This window comes from Centruroides sculpturatus, unplaced genomic scaffold, assembly GCF_000671375.1.
Source record: "Centruroides sculpturatus isolate CEXI.00-Female unplaced genomic scaffold, Cexi_2.0 scaffold289, whole genome shotgun sequence".
Taxonomy (NCBI): domain Eukaryota; kingdom Metazoa; phylum Arthropoda; class Arachnida; order Scorpiones; family Buthidae; genus Centruroides; species Centruroides sculpturatus.
Genome location: NW_019384529.1, coordinates 78917 through 93016, shown reverse-complemented (window position 1 = coordinate 93016; position 14100 = coordinate 78917). Strand labels below are relative to the sequence as shown.

Genomic DNA, 14100 nt, shown 5'->3' with positions numbered 1-14100 from the left:
TTTAATTCTTTAAATTAAGTAGATTTTATGGAGTATTTTTTGATTTATCTAAATTACATAATGAATTGCAATATTTATATTCGTGTCCAGATTATGTTGGCAAGTCACTCTTAGACAAAAAATATTATAATTAATGATAATCCAAACAAAGATGTACTAAAAGAATTATATGATTTAATATCATTAATTTTTACGGTACCATCTACCAGTGCATCTGTTGAGCATAGTTTTTCAACCATGAAGTGAATTCCTACATTTGAAGGAACACTTAGTCAGAGGAAAGATCATCGTCACTAGCATTGCTTTCCATGGAAAAAGAACTTTTAAATACTTTGATGGAATTAATGACAAGCAAGTTTTACGATAAAGTAATTAACGACTTTGTGGAAAAAATAACCAAATAGAGTTAGTTTATAAAAAATAAAGCGAGTTCTTATATCTTTGTTTCATGCCAATGTATCTATTTTAGAATTAAAATAAATTGTTTATTTTAATTCTAATAAATTGTTTATTTTTGCCATTTTCAGTATTTGTTTAAAATTTTTATGAAAACACAGCTTCCCTATCATCAAATGTCACTGCATGTTACTACTATTATCAGATACTGAATGTCAGTATCTGATAATAGTAGTAACATGCAGTGACATAAATAAGCCAATATTGGCCTAAGTAAATAAGCCAAAATTGGCCTAAATTTCCTATTCAATCCATCCCTAGTATTAAATAAATTTGTGTATGTTATAGTATCATTGATTATGTGCTTGAATTCATTTATTAAAGAACTGTTATCTCCAGTGAGATTAAATTGAATCTTTTTAGTTATTATGCAAAAATTTTAATTAAATATTTAAAACTAATTTTAATATTATGACATTGGTTGTTCTAACAAAAATATTTAAAACTGTTATCAATTACATTTCTTTTATTCTATTTGCCCTGTAGGCACTAAGAGTGCTTTTTTTTCGGACCCACGATAGGGCAGCAAAGAGTATTGCAGCAGTGGCAGCATGGGATCAATCCAAGACACAGGGCATGTTGGATAGAAATGAATCAAAAGACTCATTGAGGGACACAGGTTTTTTATAAGATTTGTCCCATAATCATACAGCCCAATTAGTCTCGGTCTCTTATCCTCATTTCCTAATTTGTCTCTTACCTGTTTCCAGGGGTAATTTCGAGACTGATTTGGTCTGCAGGAAAGATTGATTCCAGTTCTCAACTGGAGATGTTTACTGATCTTCAGCCTTACATAGTTTAAATCAAGAGTTGTGTACTTATCTTTGACAGTTATTATTCCAAGGTGCCAGTTGTTCAAAATTGCAATGATAATTTATTAAAAGGTTTTTTCTTTCAGACTGTTTTGGGGAGAGGGTTTGGACCATGTCCAAGACCTCACAAGAAATAAAAAATATGTTCATTTTTATTGTGATTTCTAAATAAAACTAAAGTAGCATTATCAATAATTAATATCATTTATAAAATCTATGAGAACTGTTCTTTAATAAAAATTTTTCTTTGTGATGTTATTAATACAATACCCCAAAAAATATTTAATTCTGAAATGCTTCTTAAAAACTTCACCTTTATTTTATAAATAATTACTATATAATTATAAAGATATATATAAACTTACAGAATGGTTAGATTATATTGATGATTTTTTTTTTGTTTTTTTTTGTTTTTAGGTTTGGAATTCTTCGTATCCATGTACAGTTCGTTATAGCTTTGATATGAGAGTTTACAGTTGGGATTATACACAGTTTTCTCAATTCAATGAATCAGATACACTATTACTAGTCTCTGGTGTTCATTTTGGAATGCATACTGCTTCAGGAGAAATTGCTGTTTTTAATATACAAGGTAATATTGATATTTTTATTTTTGAAAATTTATTCAATTTATATATATTAAATTATAATTTTGTATGGATAAGCTGCAGCATCAAATAATCTTCACTACCTTATATTTTTTATATCCAGAATTGCCATTGAAAGCATGACACTTACTGGTATGAAGTTTAGAAAATACCATTTAAAACACTAAAATGTTTTTTTGTTTCACTTTCATTAGCAATTCATTGTAGATAGAAATAAAGAACCAAAGAATAATAATCAGATCAATATTATTTGTGCTACATTTTGGCCAAGTATAACATAGTCAAAATCAAGAGTTGCACTATAAATACAGACTTCATATAGTCATTGAAAACAACATATACAAAATATTATGACCAAGTTATAATTTCAGTCAAATCAATCCATCAGAACAAACCAGACATTCATATTCATTTGACAAACAAAAAATCATATACAATATACTTTTTTAATCTATGAATAGCAGACACCCTTGGAACTGAGAAGTTTGTTTGCTATTTAGAGACATCCACTATTTGGAGGTACATACTGGTGGCCATATTGTATTTCAACTTGGTCATTATAAAGTGAAGAATATGGTGGATTATGAAAACATCATATTTGCATTAGGAGTGTGAAAATACCAAAAAGTATATGTAGCATATNTATAAGTATCTACAACAAATTTGCTGTAGATAACTATATATTTGTTTATGGCCAGAGGCGCACTCTTTTTCTTTGGAGGGGCCAATGCCCAAAGAAAAAAAACACAAACAATAGAAAATTTTTTGAAGAATCTTTTCCTAATTAAAATTCATTTTTTTTTAATATTCTGTGATGTATTTTATTCTTGTACTACTAATGAATTAGTGGTCACATAAGGTGTGAAATTTTATTGAATTTGCATTAAAAATTTTTTATCCATTTAATTTGGCTTTCCAAGAGTAAATCCTGTGTGTGTCACTGTGTATGGCTAACTATATATACATTTAGGGCTATATTTCTATTGTAGATAACTATATATTCATAATTCATGTATGTCTGATGAAGGTCATTTAGACCAAAATGCCTATCAGAATGCATTATTAGTGGTATGCATTTCGTAGTTTCATTTTGATGTCCTCAGTAAATGTGATAAGTCTCTGTTATCTCTATGAAACAGTCTGAGATTCATTTATTTGTTTTTTTTACATTTTATTGCTTAAATTTGATATCTAATAAAGCAAAGTTAAATTAATCTTCTAGTATTCCTATTCTGTTAGTGATGGAAAATATTTTAAAAAATCTGAATAAAATGTAATAAAGATTTTGTTTTTGTTTTTGTTTGTTTAGATCATTAGTTCCTTTTAAAGATTGTATCACCTCCTATGAAAAGGAATCATGGGTCCAGATAAACTTTTCATGCACATATTTGTTTCTGGATAAGTTTTTTTAATGTGATAAAATAGAAATGATCCACAGAGATAACAAAGCAAAGACAATTGTAAAAACTTAGGTTACATAATAAAGGAGAAACAAAGACAAAGCTACCAGGTTAATACTTACATAAGTATTTTCTACTCACAGTGACAGATGATAGTCCGTAGATGATAGTGGAAACAAGGGGAAAATTGCAGGGACTTAAGCACTCTCCATTGACAAAAAAAAATTAAAATTTATTCACGATATTCAAATTTCAAAATATTGTTTTTAAAAACATTTATGATGGCAAACATGGTTTACTGGATTATCCTAACACAGTTGAGCACATGTTAACTAAAGTTACTTATTAATTATTGAAATATTTTTAATTTTTTAGTTAACCTTCCTTTGAGCACAGTAGACCCCCCTTAACATGGTATATACGTTCCGTGTTATATGAATTCTGTGTTGTTCGAGTCACTTAAATACATGAGCCAATCACAGGCCGGCACTTATGCAGTTTAGGGGCTATGGCTGTTTGAAAGGTTTTATTCCCTAAAATTAATCAATTCTAGACTAATTTGACTCAAACATTTCCAAATCACGTATAATTTTTTGGGAATAAGCTACATAAATTATGCTATAAACAAAATATTGTAGGAATACTTATTGAGTGAGCACCGTTCGAAGACGCCATTGCTTAAGCTTGTTTTCATCGCGGAGCGGCTCATCGAACAGTGGACGCGTTTCTGATAAGTTATTCTGATGACTAAAGACAAAATTTTAGATAACATAAAAAATTATAAAATTACAGTATTAGACTTACAGTACCTAATTTATATACTGTACAGATGATAGTAAACTTAACTTCCCCGCCTAAACTCTCCGTATATACGTGTGGCGCTGGACGGCGGCAAGTAGTTCAGCTGCTCGTCCACTATTGGTCCAGATTCGACCAATCCTGTTGCGACACAACAATCTGTCTCATTCTTTTACTGTGTTATACGAGTTGACTCAGCCTGGTGGCCCCTAATCCTCTTCCAGTTAAAGCAAACCAACTGTCCTGCTAATCTTTACTACCTACTCAAAGACTACTTACACAAACAGGTCTATCTCCAACAAGGAACACAACACGCAGAAAGGAACATCGTCCGTGGGTGCCTACAGGGTTCAGTCTGCGGACCGTTTCTGTGGAACCTCCTTTTTGACACTTTTCTACAGGAAAATTTCGGACAGGACAATATCACAGAATATGCTGATGACATCCTTATCCTAATAGGAGGAAATTCTCGAGCGGCTCTTGAAAAAAGGAGTAATGAGACTCTAGTCAAGATCCATGAGTGGGGTACACAGCGTAAGATTCAATTCAACCCCAATAAGACAAAGTGTGTGGTCTTTAATAAGCCCGGTGGACCTAACCTATACCTTCGTACTCCTACAATATGCATGAACAACTACTCAATTAAAGTGGAAAAGACCATAAAGTATCTTGGCGTATGGCTGGATCAACGACTGAGTTGGGACGACCACATTAAATACACTGCCAACAGAACCAACATGATCTTCCAGGCGTTCTCTCAGATAGCCTGCAGGAAATGGGGCGTAAACTCCAATACGATGAGTATCATCTATGACTATATATACACGCCTATCATTACATATGTGTGTGGCAGTTGGGGCTGGGCGGCCAAGAAGGTGCACCCCCCACAGGAAGCTAATATCTTCGCAACGAAAAGGTCTCATACTAATCTTGAGAGCATATCGTACCACACCAAACAGTAGTTTACAAGTTATCACTAAAAAACCACCTATAACAGATATTATCAACGCTAAGTATGAGCTCTGGAGACTCAAGACAGGTCACAGCATCAACACCATCAACTATGACATACCAGCCACAAGTTATGAAAAAATGAGCCCGGTTGCTGACCTTGCCGCTCCCTACATCAACGATCATATCAGCACAAATCTTCCTACCGAGCCCGACCTGAAGATCTACACCGACAGCTCTGGGATTAACGACAACATAGGCTGCACCTTCGCCGCCTACAAAAATAATAAGGAAATTTATCATCAAGGATTTCGGCTGGATAGCCTTTGCACGGTTTTCCCAGCCGAGCTAAAGGCACTCCACATGGCTATAAACTGGGCCGAAGAAAATCACAACCAACAGAGCATCTCAATCTACACAGACTGCCAGTCTGCTATTGACCTCATCAACAGTAACAAGCCTCATCCTATTGCCATCGCAATTAAGAAATCTGCTCTTAACTCGAACAACCACTACTTTATTAGCTGGACCCGCGGACACCAAGGAACCATCAGAAATGAACGTGCAGACCAACTAGCTAAGACTGCCACCAACATTAATCTGTGGGAGATCTATGAGGGAATAAAATACAATTATTGATGTGTATGGTCTTCACAGGTGCATCGCCATGCATACGATATTGCATTACTTTCCTTGTAGTTTATAAAATCTCCCAATTTGCTTGCTTTCTAGTGTTTCTAAGGCCCTGATGTGGTCTATCTGGAAGGATTTCTTTATGATGCTGGTGTTGTCCGAGTCTGCCATTACATAGGAGTTGGTGGCATATGTTGCCAGGATGGTGGTGTATTTTGTTTTGGCAATGTTATATTTATGTTCCTTAATTCTTTTTTGTATGTACTGCTTGGTCGGACCAATGTATACCAAATTCTCTGGAACCTATGGTCCTTAACTGGGACACTATACACTCCTGGTGCCCTCAAACTATCAAGTGTGTCTTTAGCATTCCTCAATGGGGATTAAATTGTTTGTCCTCATGTAAGCTATTTTCATGTCCTTCTTTTGTGCTATTTCCTTATATAGGGAATGTAGGTTCTTGTTATATTCTATGACTGTGTGTTTTGCATTAGGGTCCTGATTAGGGATCTCATTGGACTCCCCCTGGTCTGTAGAGGTGTGACGTCCACTTTGTATTTTATAGGAGTTCTGAGTTAAACTTCTAATTAGGTTTCTTTTGTACCCATGGCCTTCTGTGATGTCCTCTAGACGTTTAAGTTCTTTGAGTGTGTCCTCCCATTTAGAGTTATGTGTGAAAGCTCTTTTTGTTAATACCTTGAATGCCGCAACCTTATAGGGATATGGGTCTTCCAAATCTGCTAGTATGTATAATGGAAGGAAGCTGGGTTTGTTTGTGGTATACTTCCATTTCTATATTTCCTCCATTGAGCTGTATGATGATGTCTAAAAAATTTATGCTAGATGCTGACATTTTTAGGGTGAATTTATATGGATTGTTGTTTATGCTGTCTAGAAAATTGCTAAACCAGCCTTTCAATATCTGGCATCACTATTTCGAGTGGGGGTCTCGTTGAGCCTGGAGTATACATCGGTCCATGCGATATCATTTCAATTAGGAAATCTGGGGATTGATGTCATCCCATCATACCAATGGGGTGAAGGGTGCATTCATTTTGTCAGGTTTTTATTTTTTCATTATCCACTCCAATTTCTTCCTGTATTTTTGTGTTAGGTTTCATGTCATGATTTCTTGAAAGAAGGCCACTTTTTTTTCTTCATATAGATATGACCGGTTGTGTTCGAATAAATCATTCTCTGTCTTGATGACCTTATCAAGTCCTGAATATACATTCTTCCTAGACATTCTGATAGTCTTCCTCAAGCACAACATTCTTAGTTTCAGAATTAAGGATTCACACCCACTAAATATCAACATGGGATAAACATTGTTCTTCTTGCATTCCAATAGAAATTCTAATTTAGCCCTTGCTTTTGTTAGGGCCCATGTGAATTTCTTGTAAGTCCTAGTCAGCATACCTATTTTATACCACTTTCTAGAGAAAATACCAGTACAAATGTGTCAGCTCTAAGCCTTTAGATTTCTGGTACAGTTCGAATATAATAGATGAACAAATGTTTTTGATTCTTTGCCCAGAATCTGCTTTGGGTTCACTATCGTTCCAAATGTGGAATGTCAAGAATTTCGAACGTTTTTGAAAGTGGTATTATGTATCTTATTACAAATTTCTATACTACATGTGAAAAACAATGATAAGATTGCTATTGTATAGTTGAATACAAGGTCTGTTCAAAAAGTATCGGACCTTATTTTTTTCCGCGTAAACCAATGATGCGCGAGAGGCCTCCTTCGGTAGAGTTGTGGAGGGGACAGTCATGCACAGCCCTGATTTTTTTCCCGCCTGCAGGAAGCGTCAGTCGTTGGCAATCGGCCTATGAGTGAGGTCATGTAGTGCGCTCTCGTCGGATTTTACTAAGCTGGAAAATGACTGAACAACATGAGCAGCGATATTACATCAAATTTTGCCAAAAAGCTTGGCGATACCCAAGTGAAACCATTCGCGAGATTTAGCAGGCTTTCGGGGATGATCCTCGAGGCCAAAAAAAACCCGGCAAAGCCCCAACAAAAACAAAAGGCAAGGTGAAAAGTTTTTCCAACCCCAGGGGGTGGTGTGTCGTGAGTACGCACCACAAGGCCAAACCATCGCAAAGGAGTACTACCAGGAGGTCCTTCGTCGTCTTTCCGATACAGTGCGACGCAAACGACCGGATCTGTGGTCGATCAAAACTTGGCAGCTCCATCATGATAATTCATCTGCCCATTCTGCTCATCTGATTCGGGCTTTCGTCGCCAAACACAAAACTCCTGTGGTTCGTCACGCTCCGTACTCTCTCCACATGGCTCCGTGTGACCTTTGGCTATTTCCCAAGCTGAAAATGCCGCTAAAAGGAACCCGAATTTAGTCGAGAGAAGACATCGTGCGGAATGCGACGGACCGGCTGATGGCCATTCCAAAAGATGCGTTCCAGCAGTGTTTCCAGCAATGGCAGGAACGCTGGGAGAAGTGTATACATTACCAAGGAGACTACTTTGAAGGGGATTAGGGTTTTGTACCTCAACGTCAATAAATGTATTTTTGCTGACCAAAGGTCCGATACTTTTTGAACAGACCTTGTATAAATTTGTATATGCATATTCCCAATGGAAGCACCATACTGTTGAATATGGGACAGCTTCCACAGTGAAAATATTTGAATCCTGTAAGCAGCCAGATTACAGGCATTCATCCATGTGCTTGACAGAACACCAACATCTGGTGGTTGCTACACACCAAAATATCATATAACACTTCCAACAATTCTATTCATTAGTTACTCATAAGAAACTATTTGACTAAGTGCATTGTTTTAAGATTTAAAAAGTGAGGAATATTTTATGTAATTTTTATGTAAATTTCTAGACAAAGGCATATTTAATTATAATTTTCTTTTAATTATAATTATATTGACAGTGAAAATCTTTACTAATAATTATATTAAAGATTTTCACAAAATCTTTAGAATTTTTACCACTTTCAGATGTTAATAATTTTAAATATTATGAAAAACAATTTTCAAAAGCAAGTTTTAATTCTTTAAATTAAGTAGATTTTATGGAGTATTTTTTGATTTATCTAAATTACATAATGAATTGCAATATTTATATTCGTGTCCAGATTATGTTGGCAAGTCACTCTTAGACATAAAAAATATTATAATTAATGATAATCCAAACAAAGATGTACTAAAAGAATTATATGATTTAATATCATTAATTTTTACGGTACCATCTACCAGTGCATCTGTTGAGCATAGTTTTTCAACCATGAAGTGAATTCCTACATTTGAAGGAACACTTAGTCAGAGGAAAGATCATCGTCACTAGCATTGCTTTCCATGGAAAAAGAACTTTTAAATACTTTGACGGAATTAATGACAAGCAAGTTTTACGATAAAGTAATTAACGACTTTGTGGAAAAAATAATCAAATAGAGTTAGTTTATAAAAAATAAAGCGAGTTCTTATATCTTTGTTTCATGCCAATGTATCTATTTTAGAATTAAAATAAATTGTTTATTTTAATTCTAATAAATTGTTTATTTTTGCCATTTTCAGTATTTGTTTAAAATTTTTATGAAAACACAGCTTCCCTATCATCAAATGTCACTGCATGTTACTACTATTATCAGATACTGAATGTCAGTATCTGATAATAGTAGTAACATGCAGTGACATAAATAAGCCAATATTGGCCTAAGTAAATAAGCCAAAATTGGCCTAAATTTCCTATTCAATCCATCCCTAGTATTAAATAAATTTGTGTATGTTATAGTATCATTGATTATGTGCTTGAATTCATTTATTAAAGAACTGTTATCTCCAGTGAGATTAAATTGAATCTTTTTAGTTATTATGCAAAAATTTTAATTAAATATTTAAAACTAATTTTAATATTATGACATTGGTTGTTCTAACAAAAATATTTAAAACTGTTATCAATTACATTTCTTTTATTCTATTTGCCCTGTAGGCACTAAGAGTGCTTTTTTTTCGGACCCACGATAGGGCAGCAAAGATTATTGCAGCAGTGGCAGCATGGGATCAATCCAAGACACAGGGCATGTTGGATAGAAATGAATCAAAAGACTCATTGAGGGACACAGGTTTTTTATAAGATTTGTCCCATAATCATACAGCCCAATTAGTCTCGGTCTCTTATCCTCATTTCCTAATTTGTCTCTTACCTGTTTCCAGGGGTAATTTCGAGACTGATTTGGTCTGCAGGAAAGATTGATTCCAGTTCTCAACTGGAGATGTTTACTGATCTTCAGCCTTACATAGTTTAAATCAAGAGTTGTGTACTTATCTTTGACAGTTATTATTCCAAGGTGCCAGTTGTTCAAAATTGCAATGATAATTTATTAAAAGGTTTTTTTCTTTCAGACTGTTTTGGGGAGAGGGTTTGGACCATGTCCAAGACCTCATAAGAAATAAAAAATATGGTCATTTTTATTGTGATTTCTAAATAAAACTAAAGTAGCATTATCAATAATTAATATCATTTATAAAATCTATGAGAACTGTTCTTTAATAAAAATTTTTCTTTGTGATGTTATTAATACAATACCCCAAAAAATATTTAATTCTGAAATGCTTCTTAAAAACTTCACCTTTATTTTATAAATAATTACTATATAATTATAAAGATATATATAAACTTACAGAATGGTTAGATTATATTGATGATTTTTTTTTTTTGTTTTTTTTTGTTTTTAGGTTTGGAATTCTTCGTATCCATGTACAGTTCGTTATAGCTTTGATATGAGAGTTTACAGTTGGGATTATACACAGTTTTCTCAATTCAATGAATCAGATACACTATTACTAGTCTCTGGTGTTCATTTTGGAATGCATACTGCTTCAGGAGAAATTGCTGTTTTTAATATACAAGGTAATATTGATATTTTTATTTTTGAAAATTTATTCAATTTATATATATTAAATTATAATTTTGTATGGATAAGCTGCAGCAGCAAATAATCTTCACTACCTTATATTTTTTGTATCCAGAATTGCCATTGAAAGCATGACACTTACTGGTATGAAGTTTAGAAAATACCATTTAAAACACTAAAATGTTTTTTTGTTTCACTTTCATTAGCAATTCATTGTAGATAGAAATAAAGAACCAAAGAATAATAATCAGATCAATATTATTTGTGCTACATTTTGGCCAAGTATAACATAGTCAAAATCAAGAGTTGCACTATAAATACAGACTTCATATAGTCATTGAAAACAACATATACAAAATATTATGACCAAGTTATAATTTCAGTCAAATCAATCCATCAGAACAAACCAGACATTCATATTCATTTGACAAACAAAAAATCATATACAATATACTTTTTTAATCTATGAATAGCAGACACCCTTGGAACTGAGAAGTTTGTTTGCTATTTAGAGACATCCACTATTTGGAGGTACATACTGGTGGCCATATTGTATTTCAACTTGGTCATTATAAAGTGAAGAATATGGTGGATTATGAAAACATCATATTTGCATTAGGAGTGTGAAAATACCAAAAAGTATATGTAGCATATATAATTAATATATATATATATATATTNTAATTAATATATATACAGTATATTATTTATCTTTTCAGCTGTAAAAATCACATTTTAATTGAAGTCTAAATAGCAGACAGATTGTATAGGAAACTTTAATTAAATGGAACATAAAAATTATGACAAAATGTAAATATTGATTAATTATTAATTCATCAAAAATGACCTGAGCAAATGTAAAGAAAAAGAAAAATGAAACTGTTATTACAAACAGAAGGGTGGACGAAAGTCTGTTTAGGCAACAAGAGTTTGAATGTCTAGTTACAAAGGCTATTTGCTAGCCACTTCAAGGGATAAGAAATGTATTTGGTGTTCTTGCATTCATAACGTCATTTATGATCTAAGCAACTAATAAAAATTGATATAGTGATTTGTCTACTTTGTAGTTATCAAGTAGGTGTAATTTTTCAAATGTTTTTCCTTTTTTCAATAAATGATTTATTAAAAATTACTTTATCCACCACAAAGCTATTAAGATCATAAATGATGTCATAAATGCAAGAAAATCAAATGTCTTCCTACATTAAGTGGTTAGCAAATTGCCTTCATAACATGAACTTTGAACTTTCATGAAATAAATGCTGTTGTCTTAACTTTAAAACTGTTTTTTTCATTACTATTGTGCTATGGTTCTTGTCAAACAAATGAATAATTTCAGTGAAGTTTATGGTTTCTTGATACCATAAGCTTAATTTCAACAATAAGACATAAGTTTAATAACATTCATATGTATGACAATAAATGGTAATTGACAACTTAACCAGACTAGTTTTCTCTAACAGGTAATGATTATTGTTTGGTTTTTACAACCTGCCCTCCTCCCTTATTCCTATTTTAAGCCAATCTTTATTTATTCAATGCCTATGGTCAAAATTTGTCCTCCCAAAGAGTATTTGAATCAATTCTTTGTTTTAGTTTTAAAATATTTCATACGTAACTAATTCTTTCAAAATATTGAAGGTGGGCTTTACATTTTCGTAAGATAGGTTATGGACAATGCTGTCTATTATTTAGAGTGTTTGCTATTTAGAAGTAAATATTATAGATATTCTATTTGAAGGGTCTTAGGATTGTCTCCTTAAGTAGTGTGCTAAAAATGTATGTTAAGTAGAAGTGTCCACTATTTGGGAGTGTCCATTAATTAATTTAATGGAGGTTTCACTGTATATTATAGATGCAGCTGTTTCAAACACCCATAACATAGAAAATATATACACTGAAAAATTAGTAAATACTCAGAACCTACCCACAAGATAAAATGTCTGTGGAGAATGAATAGTTACCGTGCCTATCATTGTTTGCACAGATGTTATACCAGGCATGGCCAATATATGGCCTGTCTAATGAATTTATGCAGCCCGCAATTAATCTTTCAATATCAGCTATTCAAATCAGAATAACTCAACAAAGAAATCTCACACCATAAAAAAAAAAAAAAGTCAAGAACTCACTGTGCGTTTAGAGTTAATGCTCCATTACCAATGTCTTTAGCACAGTGTAGAATGTCAATAATGCATGATAATGTGAAAAATGTATCTGTAATCTCTATGTACAATTTAGTCTCTACGGGGTGATACCACAATGAGATCTCGCACCACCTCAAAATCTTACTAGGGCAGCCTCTGGTTCGGCCCGTGATAAAAGTTTTCTTTCCAATTCAGCCCAGAGGCAAAAACTGTTGGCCACCCCTGTGTTATACTATATACACTATACAAAAGTCTAGAAACATTAGGGCTTCAAAACAAAACATACATCACATTACAGAAATTTGCCTTACTAAATGCATATCATATAATCTGAAAATTTTTAAACACAGATACATACATGAACAACACTTAAAAGAAAACAACAATTTTTCCTATAGTTATGCCTGACTTTTGTGATGCATAGCACTAGCATCAGTCTAAGCTAAATTGGATACAATTTACCAACATCATAATAATAATAATATGATAAAATAAACTCAGAAAAAATTAAATAGAAATAATTTTAATATCAATAATATTCAATATGAGTCAATCATTCAGCTTTTTAATTTAAATTTATTGGGCTGCAATTTGAAAAAATTGTAAACCTGTAAATTCCCACTGTTGTTTGTCCATCCTTCTTTAATCTTGGGAATGGAGTTAGATAAATTAAAGTCAAGACCAGCTATAGAAATCTTAAGGTTAGGTGGCCCCAATTAACTATATATGAACTTTTGATGCAAATCAAAAGTCACATTATTTCAATTCAAAAATTTCCCTTTTAAAGGAGTTAGATAATGACTGGCAGGACTCTGTTGCTAACAAAAAAGTATGATTACAAAATCAAGACACTACTAATTTGAGGTGGAGAGCATATATTTAAATTAAAAATTATTTAAAATATGATTGAAAATTGCAGCCTATCATGGTGACAATATCACAATAAATAAATGCTTATTTTACTACTGTTTTCTCACTTGGAAGTTATTTAATAATAATTTCAATGTTAAGTGAATATTCATTTATTTAATTAATATATAATAAAACAGATTTACTATAATTTAAAAATGAAGAAATAAAAAATCAGTAATGACTTCATATTTAATTTTTATTTCATTTAACAATAATGCAGAAAGTAATGCTGTTATGCATAAACAAGGGAGATGCATTGTCCGATCAAGCAAGGGTTATTGTTTTAAGCATATATAATTACTTTAATTATTCAAATTCATTTTATGGCATGCAAAAAAAAATGAGTTAACATATTTCTTATTTTTTGATACTTTATTAATTCCAACTGAATAGGAAAATGATCTGCCTGATCATCCCCCAGAACATTCATAGAGTTACAGCACTTTATCATTTCTTCTGAACAAATAATGTAGTCCACTATTGATTTC

The 14100-nt window shown here is 32.5% G+C and overlaps 1 protein-coding gene across 1 annotated transcript in view; it reads left to right on the top strand.

Moving 5' to 3' along the window:
- Positions 1-14100, top strand: part of LOC111622967 (F-box/WD repeat-containing protein 5-like) — a 40527-nt gene that overhangs the window by 5965 nt on the left and 20462 nt on the right. The window contains exon 2 of the mRNA XM_023365436.1: positions 1686-1860. Within this exon, the coding sequence (XP_023221204.1) occupies positions 1686-1860 (175 nt within the window). The remainder of the gene's footprint in view (positions 1-1685; positions 1861-14100) is intronic.